This window comes from Oryctolagus cuniculus, chromosome 11 (genome assembly GCF_964237555.1).
Source record: "Oryctolagus cuniculus chromosome 11, mOryCun1.1, whole genome shotgun sequence".
Taxonomy (NCBI): Eukaryota; Metazoa; Chordata; class Mammalia; order Lagomorpha; family Leporidae; genus Oryctolagus; species Oryctolagus cuniculus.
Window position 1 is genome coordinate 99,396,553 of NC_091442.1, and position 18,330 is coordinate 99,414,882.

Sequence of the window (18,330 nt, forward strand, 5' to 3'; positions counted from 1 at the left end):
TCTGAGGCTTAAATAACTACACATAGAAAGACAATGTTGTCTAACTTCACAGAATTCTGCAAATATAAATGAAGTTCAAGCTCTTGAAATGTATTTTTCTATTTTCACACTTCATTATAGGAAGCCTATTCTTTAATTGAGAAGATTGAAGCAGAACAAAATGCCCTATATTCATATCAAGACTATTTGAAAAGTTCAAAAAGAAAGAAAAGCAGAGTTCCTCCTCCACCTATCCTGCTATCCCGAACTCATTGTTCTGTGACACTCAAACCTGCTCCATTTATTTCTGATGTTAAGGTATGATGTCTGCTATGGTTTCTGTCTTATGCAGTGACAGAAGTCCTCTGGGAGCTTTAATGATTTACACTTTCATTGCTTTCAGGAGCCAAATAATCTTATTTATAAGTACAGAACCCTGGAATCATATTCTGATATCTCATCTGTGCTTAGTTATCATGATATTTCCCCTTTATTCTATTGGTGGCATGCTTTGGATAGCTATTCTATATCCAGATTTATGGTAAGGAGAAAACATGGAGAAGCATTTGTGTTTGTGTCACTATGACATAGTCATTTGCCAATCTCCTAGAGCTTTGAGAGGGAGGTCACATTGAAGTGAAGTCAGACATTTGAAAAGGGGAAAATTTATTCTCGGAGCTAGCAGTGGACGTGAGGCAGCAGAGTGAAAATTTGGAGGTTCTGTCTAAACGTCTTCCAAGTAATAGGGATTCATTTAATGAAAACAAATAGTAGTTCCAACCATATTATAAATCATCACTCTATGCATTTATTAAAGGATGAGTTTTTCTCCCATAACTAATGCCTTAGAAGTGGTCCTAAATGTGACTGAAACTTTACAGTTAGTTTTTTTCTTCTTTTCTTTTTCTTTAAAGATTTATTTATTTATTTGAAAGTCAGAGTTACACAGAGAGAAGAGGCAGAGAGAGAGAGGTCTTCCATCTGCTGGTTCACTCCCCAATTGGCTGCAACGGCCAGAGCTGTGCCAGTCCAAAGCCAGGAGCCAGGAGCTTCTTCCAGGTCTCCCACGTGGGGGCAGGGGCCCAAGGACTTGGGCCATCCTCTGCTGCTTTCCCAGGACAAAGCAGAGAGCTGGATCGGAAGTGGAGCAACTGGGTCCGAACTAGTGCCCATATGGGAAGCCAGTGCTTCAGGCCAGGTGGTTAACCCGCTGCACCACAGCACTGGCCTGCCTCTTTTTTTTTTTAAGATTTATTTATTTGAAAATCAGAGTTACACAGAGAGAAGAGAGGCAGAGAGAGAGAGAGAGAGAGAGAGAGAGAGAGAGAGAAAACAGTTTGTTTCTTAACAAGGCTTTAGATTCCCTTAATTTATATTTCAAATATTACATTTTGCTTTTCTGGATTATCAGCAACATGCTCTTTGATGTTGTATAAAAAATAAAGTTTTACAAATAATCCAATTAAAAATGGGCAGTAGATCTAACAGACTTTTTCAAAGGAAGACATACAAGTGGCCAACAGGTACATAAAAAAGTGCTCGACATCACTAATCATTAGAGAAATGCAAATCAAAACCACAATGAAATATCACTTTACTCCAATTAGATATGCTATTAACGACAAAAGATAACAAGTGCCAGTGAGGAGATGGAGAAATGGTTTTTCTTCCCTACATGGTGGGAATGTAAATTAGTATAGCCATGGTGGAAACCAGGGTGGAGGGTCTTCAAAAAATGAAAAGCAGAACTGCCATGTGACCCAGTGACCCCCTGACTGGGTATTTATCTAAAGGAAACTGGTCTGTTGAAGAGACACCTAACTGCACTCCCATGTGCATTGCAGTATTATTTATAGTAGCCAAGAAATGAAAACAACTTAAGCATCTATCAACAAATGAGCAGATAAATAAAATGTGATGCATATACACAATGAGACAGTCATTAAAAAAAGATGAAATCTTGTCATTTGCAACAGTATAGATGGAACTGGAGGTCATAATTTTAAGTGAAATAAGCAAGGCACAGAAAGACAAGTACCACATAATATCACTTACATGTGGAATCTAAAAATGTTGATTTCATAGAAGTTGAGAGTAGCATGGTGGTCCCCAGAGTCTAGGGAGAGTATGGGGGAGGAAGAGGTGGGAAAGATGGATTAACATTGACTAACTTTTATGAGACAGTTTCAAAAATTAATGGAAAATGTACTTTGTGGAAAAAAACTATTCTTAGATTTTTCTACCCTTCATAGTAAACATATGTAGTAAGATTTATTTAAAGACAATTGATGATTAAAAAAAAGCCATTCATGAAGTTACAGACTGATTATTTTATTTGACGATTTAAAAAAAAATAAATCCCACCCAGCTGTTAATCTATAATCTTTCAAGCTCTGTGTGAGATAATTGAAATCTAGATGTACGTGAACGAAACATAGTTTCATTAATCAAAGAGTTTTAGGTTGATGACAGTTGGATATCAATGAGAAGTAATACCACTTTTTAAAAAAATTATTTTATTTATTTGAAAGAGTTACAGAGAGCAGTGCAGCGAGAGAGAGAGAGAGAGAGAGAGAGAGAGAGAAAGAGAGGGAGGTCTTCTATTCTGTTGTTTCACTTCTCAAATGACTGCAGTGGTCAGAGCTGAGCTGATCTGAAGCCAGGAGCTTCTTCTGGGTCTCTCGTGTGGATGCAGGGGCCCAAGAACTTGGGCCATCTTCTACTGCTTTCCCAGGCCATAGCAGAGAGCTGGATCAGAAGAGGAGTAGCTGGGATTTGAACCGGTGGCCATATGGGATACCGGCGCTATAGGCTGGGGATTTAACCCCCTGTGCCACAGCGCTGGCCCCCAGTAATACCACTTTTACAATGCTGTATAGTGGGGGGAAATAGAAGTAAACATTTATCTTATACCAAACTATACTATAGTAAAATGACTACTGCTGTTGCTAGCAGTTTCAAAGTTGAACATTGATTTTTTGAATCTGTTAAATTATAGGGCTTTGCTGATTCTGGGAAAATTAATACAGAATTAAGAATGGATGATATTACTAAGAGTTTTTGTTTTCATTCAAATATTTTGACGTTTAAACAATAATGATTTTAATAATATGTTCCAATTTAGTGACTAATTTATTTTATTCAATTAGGCTTGGAAAGAAGAAGACACGAAAGCCTCATATTTGACTTGTAGTTTTAGGACTTGTCAATTAACTCATTGCATGAAGTTGTTCCAGGAAATTATTGCCTACTGTTACCTAGTCATCAGCACTAGATGGTGCCATAAGCTTAAAGAAGTTTACTGGTTTGAGGCTTCAGCCATCTTTTGTTTTACCAAAATCTCTTCTTAAGGCATTCATTTCATGAAAATCTGTTTTTATAGTTTAAAACCCTGATAATATGAACATTATCTATAAATTGTTACTTCTAAAGTTAATGATGATCTATTCCTGATGCTTCAACTCCTACATAGGTTCTAATTAAACGTTGCTTCAGAGTTATACAAATTAATATGTTTCCATCTGTGGAACAAAATAAAAATAAAGAGTCTGCTTGTAGAAATGCTGTTAGGCACAGTTTTATAATCTAAATTCTGGTTTCTATAGTAGAATTTACAGCGCTAATGATCTAAATCATATAACACCATCTTTCCTTCCCTTCTGCCCCCTATGAAAAATGGTATTTCTTTTGCATGGGATATCAAGGGAAGTTAATTTTTAGTTTTTTTTTTTTTCTTTTTGTGAGATTCATCTGATTTTTCCCTCTGGCCTCTAGCTTCTGGGATCTTTCAGTGTTCTCTCTGTCCTTTGACTAGTGCTCTTTAATCAAGTGTGCATATCACAAGCATCTGGGACATTTTTTTTGGAAATACAAAGGTTCAGACACTTGCCCCAGAAATTCTGATTCGTTGAAGTTAGGCAGGCTTGCAGATCTGCAATTTAAGAAAATGGTTGTTTCTGTGCAAATTATGTTTTGAAAAAGTGATTCTGGCACAGAGTAGAGAACCTCTCGTGTACGTTAGGATTTTTTTAAAAGATTTATTTATTTATTTGAAGGCTGGAGTTACAGAGAGGTGGAGGCAGAAAGAGAGAAAAAGGGGGAGAGAGAGAGAGAAAGAGAGAGAGAAAGAAAGGTCTCCCACATGGGTACAGGGGCCCAAGCGCTTGGGCCATCTGTCCCTGCTTTCCTAGGCCATAGCAGAGAGCTGGATTGGAAGTGGAGCAGTCAGGGCTTGAACCAGTGCCCACATGGGATACCAGCACTGCAGGCAGTGGCTCTACCCGCTATGGCACAGTGCTGGCCCCAAACATTAGGATTTTTCTGTTGACCTGGAGGAAGTAACAGCAGGCAGAAGCTGTTAAGAGGAAATTGCTTCTTTTTTTTTTTTTTTTTTTTTTTTTTTTTGACAGGCAGAGTGGACAGTGAGAGAGAGAGACAGAGATAAAGGTCTTCCTTTGCCGTTGGTTCACCCTCCAATGGCCGCCGCGGCCGGCGCGCTGCGGCCGGCGCACCGCGCTGATCCGATGGCAGGAGCCAGGAGCCAGGTGCTTTTCCTGGTCTCCCATGGGGTGCAGGGCCCAAGCACCTGGGCCATCCTCCACTGCACTCCCTGGCCACAGCAGAGGGCTGGCCTGGAAGAGGGGCAACCGGGACAGAATCCGGCGCCCCGACCGGGACTAGAACCCGGTGTGCCGGCGCCGCTAGGCGGAGGATTAGCCTAGTGAGCCGCGGCGCCGGCCAAGAGGCAATTGCTTCTTAAAGACAACCACTTTTCTCCTCTGCAGATTCCCTTGTAGTTTAGGGGTTACCTCTGGGAAAAAGGGAATACCATAGTGATGATCCCCAGAACCCCACAGTGTGGCTCATTCATAACACTACTCTTTAAGATATTAACTGCCCCCCCTCCTTTTCCCTACAGTGAGAACAGTGAGAATGCTCCATTCCAATAACGTTTCTCCATTATTTTGGCATCTTGGCAGAAGGACCATTGCCTCACTACGTAATCAAATCTAAGTCTAGTTACATTTGCATTTTGTGTTTGCGTTATGCCTGTATTTGAAATTTATCAAAGTATTATCATGTTTGAGAAAATTTATAAACTGGAGAAAAATATTACCTATCATCTTAACATTTTACCACCCAATCCTACAACTCTTCTTGTTTAGAGGTATCTTCCTCCAGGCTTTTTCACATGTATCTTGGCATTTTATTTTAGATTCTACAATTAGCATCTTGCTTCTTTGGTCATATAAAATATGAAAATAATTTCAGTGTTGGTTTTTTGTAATAAAGATTGCCAACTCCTGGATTGGAGTTTTGAGTCAACTACTGTTTTGGACAAAGCTATTTAGCATCTCTGCATCTCCATTTCCCATAACAATAGCAGTCACATCTCGTAGACATGATGTGAATATTGGAAAGTGTATGTCAGGTTGCTAACAACACTTCGCACGTAGGAACTGCTCAAGTAATGGTTGTTGAAATAACTCATAATGAATCATATTTTCATTCTGATAGTCGGAGGTAAATTAGCCCTTTATTTGTCTTTACTTTTCTGATACTAAGTATATTTTTAAACTTAGATTTTTGTTTAAAATGGATAGTTACATTTTTCTTTAGAAAATGTTTCCTTTTGCTGCACTGAGATGAAAGAAATTGAATGTCTTTAAACAGACTTCAGGTGATAGGCTTATGTCTCTCCTTGGCAGGTCTCCTGGTACTGCATTTTGGGTTGCAAAGCAGAAGGAAGCTATGGAAAAGTGAGGCTAAACAATAACCATCTCCCAAACTCTGGAGAAGCGGTATGTTGAATTAAGTGTCAGAAAATCTTGCCAAAATCTCATTAATGAAAATTAAGAGACTTTCTTTTCTTATGAAATCATTATTTCAGTGCATCTTCCCTAATTTCAGTTTTAGTCATAAATGAAATCCAATAAAGAAAAAGGTTTTTAGTTTTTACTATAACGTTTACTTAATTATGTTGTAAAAGTCACATTATTTGAATTTCCCATGTATATCTTGAAATATGTTCTTTGCTACTAGATACCAGCTGATGGTAGAAGCATTTTTGAAGTGAAAGGTTTGGAAACAAATGAAAAATACATATTTGCAGTTGCTGCTTATTCTTCTAATGGGAAGCTTGTCGGTGATGCTATTGGGGAGACAACGAAACCAATTTTGGTTTATCCACCTCTCTCTGCTGTTACTGCTCGCATGTTCCTGACACAGGTAGAAGAGATTTCTGTGGATTTTTTCCGTTGTGTATTTTTTTTTCCTGTTAAGCAGTTACTAAGTAATTTCTGATAGAAAAAAGATCACAGCCGATATTCTAAGCTCCTGTAACACATGTTTTCCTTCCTTTATTGCAGCTCAGTCTCATGAAATATGAATCATTCCTTCTATTATTAGTGAGTTTATTTTTTACAGTAATATTCTCCCCATTACGAATGTAACATGTATTAATTTTAGAATTTGTGGAAATTACTGAAGTGCACATGGAAGAAAATAAATGTTATCTGTTACCCTGTTATCTAGACTAGCAGTTCTTACCCTGGAGCATTTTGTCAATGTCTGGAGACATTTTTTTGTTGTCACAGCCTAGCAGAGTGCTACTGGCATCCAGAGGGTAGAAGCTAGGGAGCCTGAGAGCACCCTACAGTGCACCAGACAGCCCCCATAACAAAGAATTGTTCAGAACAACTGTCAAAAGTGCTAAGGTTGAAACAGCTTGATCCAGAGGTATCTTTTCATTTCTGTATGTCTATCTGCCTATCTATATACACAAGTGCTTTATATCTAAACATACCTATAAATACACATGTACACATATATGCATGTGGATTTATTCATGACATAATTTAATCATAGTATATATATATATATATTTAAAGATTTTGTTTATTTGAGAGGTAGAGTTACAGACAGTCAGAGGAAGAGACAGAGAGAAAGGTCATCCTTCCGTTGGTTCACTCCCCAAATGGCTACAATGGCTGAAGCTGTGCCAATCCAAAGCCAGGAGGCAGGCACTTCTTCCTGGTCTCCCACATGGGTGTAGGGGCCCAAGGACTTGGGCCATCTTCTACTGCTTTCCCAGGCCATACCAGAGAGCTGGATTAGAAGTGGAGCAGCTGGGACTAAAACCAGTGCCCATATGGGATGCCGGCGCCACAGGTGGAGGATTAACCTACTGTACCACAGTGCTGGGCTCACGTATATATTATTTTAACCCAATTTTCACTTAATATATATTTTCCCATCACATTAAGTATTCTTCCAAAATATAATTTTAAATGAACCCATGGCATTGAATCTCTTGGCTATATAATAGTTTAATAATTCTCTATTGCTTTCTTGTCCTTTGCTATTATAATTAAAGCTATGATGAACATTGTTGTACATAAATATTTACTTGCATCTATGACTACTTTTTTAAGGATAAATTCATAGAATTAAAATTTCTGGATCAGTAGAGACAGAACTGATTTCAAATCCCATCTCCTCACCATGGCCATGTGATTCTAGGAAAGTAATTCTCATCTGTGAAGTGGGAATAATAATAGTAACTACTTCCTAGTAATATTTAGAGTGTTAAATGGAATTATAAATAGCCTATGTTTAACCAGAACAGCACTTACCACACAATATGCACTGAGTAAGTAGTATTAGTGTTTTTAATTGTGGATGCACTCATGAATTATGTTTTTGCTGAGATAGTGGTTGTCTGACTTGAACTATGTTACCAGTGAAGAGGACACTAGAAGGAGTGACTCATTGACCTAGCTCTCAAAACATCTAATTTTAAGCCTCTTGTTGGCTGTAGAGCTGATGGCTATTATAAATTTTATCATATTTCTGATATTTTTTCTCTTACTAATTGATTAGTATTATAAGCTAGATTTCAGTAGCATTTTGTATTGTCATATTTTTCAAAGAATATTAAATTGAAAGAATTGCTAGGATTTGTCTAGCATTGGTTTAGCATGCCATATTGCTCATGGTTTTTTGATATTTTGATTTCTTCAGAATCTAATATAGTCCCCCAATTTGCCATGATGGAGTTATTGTGAGGAACTGAATATTTCATCAAGGCCCAATTTCCCCCCAGGGAGTGCTTTGACTCTTGGGTTCCTTTTGGCAGAACTTTCACTGAAAGTTAATAAAACTAAGTCCAAGCTATCTGCTGGGATAATGAGAAGTATCATGAAGTAATGACCTGTGTTTCTTTATTGGTGCTATATTTGCAGTTTTGTGGTTCACTTATGACAGTTTATGAGCACTCTCTCATACTTTTAAGTGCTCTAAAGCAAAAACTTTCTCACTTATTAAACCTCCTTAATTTAAAACTTAAGTTTAAGCTTTTATATTCTAGCAAGTTAATATGCTTCTCTCATTGGAACTGCAGTCTGATTTTCATGAGAGTGGTTAGTTTTAGTTTCTAGAAGTTGTGTTCCTTAAAACATGTTATCATAAATATTTTATAGTAAAGTATGGAGATACTTCATTAAGTGATTGACTCAGCTTTGGGAATTTTAGGTTGTTCATTTCCTCGAGTATGTTAATAAAGTCAGGTGAATCTTTACTAGGTTTTTTTTTCTTACTGTAGAAAGCTGTCAATTTATTCTGTCAAGAAACTTCTTTGAGAAACCTTTTTAACTTACATGTGGGTTTCTCTTGTGGATATTTCCCACTCTTTTTTTGGCTTCATTTCTCTTGATTCTTCCCCTTTAAGTTGGAAATGAATAGAAAATGTAATATAGGATACTAGAAATCTATGAGCAGGATTCTGATCCCAACATTAGAGATTATGATTTTAGGCAAGTTGTTTGGCCTCATTTTCTCTATTTGCCAAATGGACATAAGACCCCATGTTATACTGGATTATTGAACTACCAAATCAGGCACTGGGCGGACATGATGGCTCGTTGAGATAAGGAAATGTGCCTGTTCTTTTAGAGCCTAGCTTCCTTCATCTTCATCTTTACTACTTTCACTTCTATCAGTTTTCTTTTTATTATGGATTAGTGTTGGTCAGCAGGTCTTCAAGATCAGCATTAGCAATAGTTTCATGTTGCAACATGGATGCTTTTGAAAAAAATTATTTGTTTGAAAGCAGAGAGAGAGAGAGGAAAAAAGAGATCTTCTGTCTGCTGGTTCACTCTGCAAATGCCCACAGCAGCTGGGGCTGGGCCAGGCTGCAGCCAGGAGTCTGGAATTCAATCTAGGTCTTCCACGGGGATGATGACAGGGATCTAACTACTTGAGCTATTACTCAGTGCCTCCCAGGATGCATATTAGCAGGAAGCTGGAATCAAGGGAAAAGTCAAGGCTTGAACCCAGCACTCTGATTTGGGATGTAGGTGCCCAGGGAGTGTCTTAACTGGTGTGCCAGACACCCATCCTAGAACATGAAACCTTGTGAGCAGTAACAATGCTGGCAGGAGAAAGGGAAATGAAGTTCATACATTTTTCCTACTTTATTTATTAAGTCATTAAAACTCTTTGATTACTAAAGTTTTGTCTTTAGTGTATAACTTCACTTTTTTTTATTTTTTATTTTTTTTATTTTTTTGACAGGCAGAGTGGACAGTGAGAGAGAGAGACAGAGAGAAAGGTCTTCCTTTGCCGTTGGTTCACCCTCCAATGGCCGCCGCTGCAGCTGGCGCACCGCGCTGATCCGATGGCAGGAGCCAGGATCCAGGTGCTTTTCCTGGTCTCCCATGGGGTGCAGGGCCCAAGCACCTGGGCCATCCTCCACTGCACTCCCTGGCCATAGCAGAGAGCTGGCCTGGAAGAGGGGCAACCGGGACAGAATCCGGCGCCCTGACCGGGACTAGAACCCGGTGTGCCGGCGCCGCAAGGTGGAGGATTAGCTTATTGAGCCACGGCGCCGGCCATAACTTCACATTTTTAACAAATAGAATTATGGGTTAAAGAAAGTCATCCTCTCTTTTAAGAAGGTTCAACTCTCCTTTTCCCTGTCATCCACCAACTGAATATTACTACTCTGTCTACCCATCTGTTTATTGATGAACTGTTTATTCAGTGTCTACTTTGTGCCCAGTTCTGTGATAGCCATCATCTCTTTTTCCTTTGAAATGTCTTCTTTTAAATCAACCTCATTGCCACAACAATAACTTGTGAATAGTTTTGACTTATGGTTTTGATTAAGACCTTGATTACAAGGAAGGGAAGCTTGTTGGCTTGGTGGGTAGTGCAGCCAGGCTTTGGGAAGGCCCTGTGAGTCCACACAGTTCTAGGTCTGGCACTTTGGTTCCCTCTATAGTCTGCTTTCCTTTACGCTCTCTGAAGATTGGATTTCTTTACTTCTCCATATTTGGAGAAAAATGGAAACTCTTTGAATTTTTGCATATTCCTTAATTTCAGCTACAAAGAGAGACCAAATAACTGGCTCCTAACCTTGATTTCAAATTCCTGGGAAAGAGAATCCGAACACCCCTCCATCCCCTGTGTGATAGAGACTGACCTCATTTTTGATATTTGATCACTGACTTTTTAAGCTTCATTGCTCTGTTTTCTTTTGCTTTCCATCAGTTAGACTGACAGGGAGGTCTATGAACTCAGCTTTCTCCTTTGGTGCAGGCAGGAAATTTAAACTTCCTTTCTGTTATGTGCTTGTTCCAGTCCTACCTCAAGCCCTTAATTACCAGCCTCTCCAGTCCTCTAGGTGCATAGAATATCATCCATCTTGACATCAGAACCAGACTTTGGCTAAGAGTTCATCATGTTTGCAGGGCAATTTTAGAACCTCCAATTTGAGTCAGGCACTCACTCTAGGCCAGTCATGGTATCGCATTGTACCACTGTTGGGTGTCCTCTGTTGGGTGGAGGAAAAATTATCAGGAAAGGACAGTTTTAAATTGTATTCAACATGTTATTTGTTGAGTGCTTTGTGTGCCAGGCATTGCCCCAGCTTAGTGATTCTAAAACTAGAGTGCGCATCAAAGTGGCAGTGCTGTAGATTGCTAGATCCTACCTCCAGAGTTTTTGACTCATTAGATCTAGGATGGGGCCTGAAAACTTTGCATTCCTTTCTTTTTTAGAAAGATTTATTTTTGAAAGGCAGAGTTACAGATGGGTGTTGGGGAGAGGGGTATCGACCTTCCATCTGCTGATTCACTCCCCAAATGGCCATAACAGCTGGGGCTGGGCCAGACTGAGCCCAGGAGCCTGGAACTCCATCCAGGTCTCCCACGTGGGTGGCAGGGGCCCAAGTACTTGGGCCACTTTCTGCTACTTTCTCAGGTACTGGCAGGGAGCTGGATAAGAAGTGGAGCAGCAAGGATTTAAACGAGTGCTCACATGGGATGTTGGCATTGCAGATCGTGGTTTAACCCACTGTGTCACAACGTGGATCCCAAATCTTGCATTTCTAGCAAGTTCCTAGGTGATGCTGATGGTAGAGGGCATGGAATTTGAGAACTGCTGTTTTTAACCTGGTGATCAAAATGCCATGGTAGGGCATAGGCATGCAGCACAGTAGGTAAGTAGATGATCTAGGGTGTAAGAAGGTGATAAGTGCTCCTAAAACAGCAAGTGGAGAATGGTAAGGGAAATTCCAAGTCGGGGGATGAAAGGTAAATGGCAGTATTAGAGTGATCTAGGAAGATGAGAGCTGAGCAGAGACTTGAAAAACGTGGGGAAGTGGCTGTTGGGGGAAGAGCATTCTGCAAAAGCAACAGGGAGAACAGAAGCCCTAAAGTTTGCAGAAGTGCACCCTGTGTGGCTGGTAAACAAGGAGGCCCTTTTGGCTGAAACAGAGGTGATGGCTCAAGTAACTGGATTCCTCCTACCCATGTGGGAGACCTGGATTGGGTTCCCAACTCCTTGCTTTGCTGTGGGCCAGTACCTACCTACCAGTGTGGGCATTTGGGAATGAACAAGGCAATGGGAGCTCTCTCTCTTAAATAGACAAGTTCATTCATTAATTTTTAAGAACCTCAGAAGTATGACATTTTAGAAGCCAGGTGCAAGTTTCATACTGAAGAGGAGGTTTCTATTATACTTAATTATTTCCTCAGTATTTTAGTGCTTTTCTCTTGTTTTAGTTTTACCTCCTCTGTGATCTGTTCTTCATATCACTACCAGGTTAACCATCTTTGATAATGTTTATATCATGACACTCCTCTGTTAAAAACCCAAAAGGTATGATGATTTTGTAAACTTCAGTTTTCTTATAATATTTTTCTTGTTTCCAGTGTTCACGAACGGAGCAAATGATGTATTTTTAAAAGATATATTATGGAGGCCGGTGCCACGGCTCAATAGGCTAATCCTCTGCCTTGCGGTGCCGGCACACCGGGTTCTAGTCATGGTCGGGGTGCTAATCTTCCACCTAGTGGCACCAGCACATTGGGTTCTAGTCCCGGTTGGGGCGCCGGATTCTGTCCCGGTTGCCCCTCTTCCAGGCCAGCTCTCTGCTGTGGCCAGGGAGTGCAGTGGAGGATGGCCCAAGTGCTTGGGCCCTGCACCCCATGGGAGACCAGGATAAATGCCTGGCTCCTGCCTTAGGATCAGCGTGGTGTGCTGGCCGTGGCGGCCATTTTGGGGGTGAACCAACGGCAAAAGGAAGACCTTTCTCTCTGTCTCTCTCTCTCACTGTACACTCAGCCTGTCAAAAAAAAAAAAAAAGATATATTATAAATTTTACTTAAAAATTTTAAGACATAAAAATTTGTTCATATTTATGGGGTACCGTGTGAATATTTTGATATATGTATACATTTTATAATATCCCATCAGGATAAAGATATCCTTCCATTCATTTAACATTTCTTTATGCTGAAATCATCTAAAATCCCATCCTCTACTTTTTTTTCAAGTAGGGAAATACAGTACTTTAATGTTATCTGGAGTCACTCTATTGTACGATTGAACCCTAGAACATATTACTCCTATCTAGCTATAATTTAGTACCTGTTAATCAGTCTTCTCTCATCGCTTCCACTCCTCTTTCCCGCCCAGCCTGTGGCAACCATTATACTTTTAAGTTCTATGAGGCCACTGTTTCTTTGACTCTACATATGGGTGAGATAATTTAGTGCTTGTTTTTCTGTGCTTGGCTTTTATCACTTAACATAATGAGCTCCAGTTCCATCAAAGGATATATTTTTTTAAGATTTATTTTATTTATTTGAAAGACAGAGTTACAGAGAGAGGTAGAGAGAGAGAGAGAGAGGTCTTCCATCCACTGGTTCACTCCCCAAATGGCCACAATGGCTGGAGCTTCACCCATCCAAAGCCAGGAGCCAGGAGTTTCTTCCAGGTCTCCCATGTGGATGCAGGGGCCCAAGAACCTGGACCATCTTCTACTGCTTTCCCAGGTCGTAGCAGAGAGCTGGATCAGAAGAGGAGCAGCCGGGGCTAGAACTGGCGCCCATATGGGATGCTGGCACTTCAGGCCAGGGCTTTAACCTGCTGCGCCACAGTGCCGGCCCCAGAAGGGTATGTTTTAAAAGGAAGAACATCAATTACAGTGTTACCAATGCTGTGTCATGTCCTCTGCTGCTATTTTCCGTGGTAAGTCTTAGACTTCCACAGTGTGTGGTGATCACTTAATCCAACTCCTTCACTTGACAAATATAACGGACAAATGAGCCGTTGACTGGTTGGAGCTGACTCCACTGCCAAACAGCAGGCTCTAAAGAAGTCATGTAACTTTGCAGTGCCTCAGTTTCTTCATCCACCAAATATGGATGGCAGGAGAGCTCACGTCATAGAGCTATAATGAGGAGTCAGTATAATAATGCACACAAAGTGCTTAGTCTAGTATTTGGCATTTTAAAATACCGGGTTTTCAAGGCCTGTGACAGAAATCATGCCCCCTTAAATCTATCCAGTCACAATGCTCACTGTTCTTCAAATTCTGACCCACCCTTGCAGTGCCTCCTGAAAGCAGCGTGGTAATTTCTGCTATTGAACCTTTTTCAGGTTCTCTCTAAATATTGCTCATCTGAATCTTATCACTGCCTTAGGGTTCAACGCAAGCCCTGACTCCTCCTTGAAGTCTTTATTTCTCCTTTTCTTAATCCTCCATGGTAATTACGTTATTCTCTGTAGTTCTTCTGTCATCTCATGTGCGTTGTGCCTTGAACTGGATTCGTTTCATGGAATAGGAGACCATTTCTAAGCTTTGAAGAATCTACCCGGCCTCTGCCAGTGTTTGGTCTGTTGGCATGATGGCAGTTGGACGACCTCTGGGAATTGATTTTATTTGAATAAATTCCGTCTGGCTGCGAATTCATGTTCTGTCTCCTCTGTTCTATGACCCTTTTCCTTGCATTTGGTGCCCCTATATGAGGAAGGGAGCAGAGGACCCAGTCTCCGGGTAAGAGCTGTGATCCCCCACCCTTCCTCTGAACTGTCTTCTCCTTCTGAACTCCTTCCACCTCTTATTGTCTCTTCCCACCCCTTACCTTCACTTTCCTACAATCTCCTTTTTCCCTTCTGACCTGGATGGCCCTGAGAGATGCCTCTCCAGAACACTTTCTCACTCCTGCTTGCACTTGTCATTTCCCGGTGACTTCACAGCCAGAGCCTTTGCTAGAGCTCATCACTACCTGCCCACATTGGACCTAACTCTCAACCTGTCGGATTGGTAAGAGGGGTCTCTGTCGCCTCATGCCTGCTGGGGGATGCTCATGACTGTTTCATCCCCCTCCATAGGGCCTGGGGTGTTAAGTCAGTTTCTCTCACTCTCTCCTCTTAAAGGATTCAGAACTTAAGCTCTTGGTTGGGGTGATTCATTCCTAGGGATGCCCTGTGAAAGGATCCTCTTCCTCCAGATTGTATTTTGCTTAACTCATGGGTTCCAAATTTCAACTCCCCTGTGGCCAGCCTCTTAAAAGACTTGCACAAGCTGGGCCTGATGGGGAGATAAAACAGAAGCGATTAATCTACCTCTGCACTAATTTGGCATATTTTGGTCTCAGAATTCTCTAATAACTTTACAGAGAGAAATGGCAGATGGTCAGAAGTCTTCCACATCCCAGGCTTTGTCCTCCTCTAAGGTCAAATTTCCTCATTGCAAGCCCTCAGGCAGGAGAAAGGATTGGAGCCTCCTCTTGAACGCTCAACTTTCCCTTCTTCCACTCTTGCTCTTCCCTCAGGGGTGCTGCTGCCTCGGGAACAAGCCCCCGGTCTGGCTCTGAAACTGCCTCTGTCCTCTTCCTGACCCCTCCCCCTCCTCTGTCCCACCACTCTCCTCCTGGGGCGGAAAGGTAGTGTACAGGCTATCAGAATGTTTATTGCTCTGGAAGGTCAGCTCCTGGGACATTTCAAACTACTAAGACAAATGCACTGTGAAGTTCACCCTGAAGCCCCTCTCACATCTTCCTGCCCACCTTATCAGGGTCCACGCAGTGCTCTGCACCTCCCCCAACAAGCAGCTCCAGAAAGCACTCTGCCTGCTGTTCAAATGCAATGAAGCCTGACTTCAACATCCCCACCCGACCCCTGCCCTGTGAATAGGAGGGCCTACTCTCCTATTAATAAGCCCCAGAGGGTTCTTGCCTAATATTTAGAGAAGACTTCTAAATACCGGCATTAATAAATGAGGCAGCATGGTACATTTTAGGCTTTTATTTAGTGTGAAAGATACGTAGGAGAGTGAGAGCTTTATTTAAGGGAGGTAAATCTGGGTTCATACTGAGCACCAGGAGCCAGCCACTTGGAGGAGCATCTAGGCCTGGAAGCCTAAGGCCACAGGCCCTGGAGGAGGCACAGGGCTACAGCAAGCCCCCTCCTGGCAAGAGGCCAGGGAAGAAGAGAGGGTCCCAGGCTTTTAACCCAGTTCCAAAAGGGAGTGGTTAATTAATCTGATTGGCTGGTGGGCACCCAGGTGCAGCCAGGTAGGGGCATGAGGTCGCACAGGGGCGTGATGAAGGTATCAGGGCGTGAGGTCACACAGGGGCGTGGCAAAGGCGTGGTCTTCCAACTCACAAACCTAATGGATTTTAAACTGTATGCCTGCCTACTTCACTAAGAATGCCACATGCCTAGCCTTCTCTCTTATCCCCTGCCGTTTCTAGTGGCAGCCAAAATCTCTTTGCTTATAACTGAAATTGTTTTGTTGTTTTCTCCTGTAATATATTATATGTGCATACATGTTGTAGGTCTACATGGGAAAATTTATTAACAGCTCTGTTTTAATTGGCTTACACTTGTGTTAGACATTCAACAAATATTTCCAACTACATGCATTCTTAAAACTTACAGAAGGCATTGGACCTTTTGGTAAATGTTTTTGTAGGTTACTTGATAGTTAAAATTGTTTACTAAGTTTTCTCTTGATAATGAGCAATCTGGGAAGCCTTATTTCTCTATTCTCTTCAAGATGGAAAACTCATTCTGTTCTGAAGAACTCTCCATCAGGACGTACAGTTTGACCTTTAGACCTTATATAAGACAGTTTGGATAAGGTGGTCATAATGTTTGATCTTACATAGAAGGGCATAGCTTTCCGCATGGGCATCATCTTATCTCACATGAAGAAGATTGTCATGCCTGTGACCACAGATTTCTAGCTCAGGCCCCCACGATTAGGGGCGGAATTGAGCGGCCCTTTGGCTGACTCAAGGCTTCCTCTGTATTCTACTTTAACAGAGACCAGGAGAAAGGGGAGTGAGGCAGCAGGAGCAATGTAGGGATAGGAGGCAGGCCAATTATGGCTGCTTTACAGGATGATCTGCCACCACGGAGACCCAACAAGGCCAGTCCACCCCCAAATGGCATCTGCTTTTGATATAAGGAGCTGGGGCATTGGCCAAGCAGCTGTCAGCTCTGTCAGCACTGCCAAGAGCCAGGCTGTCGCTCCCCCTCTTCGTGGAGGAGCAACACAGGACCCTGTGCTGTTCTTTCGTCTGCTCGGCCCTCCCCGGGTTTGCTGCTGGTTCTTCCCGGGTTGGCTACTATCCCTTCCACCTCCGTGGAAGGGCAGTTCCCCCTGGCCGCATTCCCCACTTCCGCAGGGGAGCGGCACACCGCCGGCCGGGTCTCTCGGGGGCTGCACGGGTGTTCCTTCAGCTAGATGTTCCCCATAGATGTTCCCTGGTGCATGCCGTCTCTCTCCTCCTTTATAGTCCTCTCCACCAATCCCAACTCGGCTGCCCACACGCCGAGCACGCCGCTCTCCTCCAATCAGGAGCAGCTCCTGCAGCTTGTCAAGTTGGTGAGAGGCAGCTGGGTAGAAGCTGTTTACTTCTCTCCCAGCGCCATATTGTGGGAGAGCAGATGCATAGAATAAATCTTAATTCCAGTAACAGTATAGTCCGAATTGCTCCCCACACCAGGCCAATGGAAACGGAACTGCTCTAGGGGTTAAGGCCTACTGAGTCAGAACTGCAGACCCTGTCGGCCCCAAGCTGAAAAAGCCCTCCGCTCTGCCCAGCTTCCAAGTCCCCACCATCACCAGGGGGACAGCCAGGGTCACTAACAATCCGTGCAGGGCTGCGGACTTGCTTCTAGAGATGCCACCTGTTTGATACTGACATCCTATTCAGGCCAGCCTTCCTTCCAAGCCAGTTAGGTAATAGAAGTCAACAGGGTGTCTTTCCTGAGGGGGTTCACACCTTCCTTATGTCTCATCTAGTACTACATGTAAAGAGATAGATAGGTCTGGACCTCATATCTACCTGGCCAGGCCTTAACATCCATGTGATTGTTATCAAACACCTCCTGTCAGTTTCTGTTTGCCTGTCAATGGAAAAACAACACCCTCCTGGTTTGAACAGCACCTTTCTTAGGTTCTCTAACAACTCTTTCCTTAGTTTTGGAAACAAAACAGGAGCATTCTTTCCTTATGGCAACCAGGCATACATCTGTCTCTCTGCTAACTGGACAGGATTCTTTTTTTTTTTTTCCTACTTTTCCCTCTGTCCTCCTCATTTTGGCCATTTTTTTCCATCATGGGCAATGTCTCTAATATCTCCTTTTATCCTTGTAATCATAGTGCTCCTATTTCTGCCATGTATAATTAACTTATTCCAAAAGTTCTTGCAGGAATGAATGACTGCTATATCCCAAGCCATCATGCAGGAACAACACAACACTGCTCTTCAATCAATCCAATCCAGAGTATAGATACCCCGCCCCTCATCAGTGCCCCATATCAGATAGAATTAAAAAAGAGAGAATGTTCCAACATGGGAAGCAGTCCACACACAGACCCATAGAATGACAGTCGCTTTAAGTAACACTCTGACCTCAGAATCAGCTCTTAAGTCTTCCTGGTCTGGCTGAAAAGCCGTTAAGAACATTTTAGGCATGGAAAGCTAGGACACTGTGGCAAAAAATGTTCTTCATGAAGGATCTCTCTAAGTGGGACTCCAGTGGAAA

General features: G+C 42.1%; 1 protein-coding gene across 17 annotated transcripts in view; it reads left to right on the plus strand.

Moving 5' to 3' along the window:
- The window catches only part of CFAP54 (cilia and flagella associated protein 54), a 372,233-nt gene that overhangs the window by 83,779 nt on the left and 270,124 nt on the right, over nucleotides 1-18,330 (plus strand). For 15 of the 17 annotated variants that reach the window (XR_011380202.1, XR_007919544.2, XR_007919541.2 and 12 more), the window contains exons 20-23: nucleotides 121-297; nucleotides 5,688-5,780; nucleotides 6,022-6,207; nucleotides 6,348-6,386. Coding sequence is in view for 11 of the 17 variants with exons in the window: in XM_051845787.2 (XP_051701747.2) it covers nucleotides 121-297; nucleotides 5,688-5,780; nucleotides 6,022-6,207; nucleotides 6,348-6,386 (495 nt within the window). In the remaining 6 variants the exon portion in view is untranslated. The remainder of the gene's footprint in view (nucleotides 1-120; nucleotides 298-5,687; nucleotides 5,781-6,021; nucleotides 6,208-6,347; nucleotides 6,387-18,330) is intronic. The other 2 variants (XM_051845788.2, XM_008256922.4) reach the window with 1 other exon arrangement.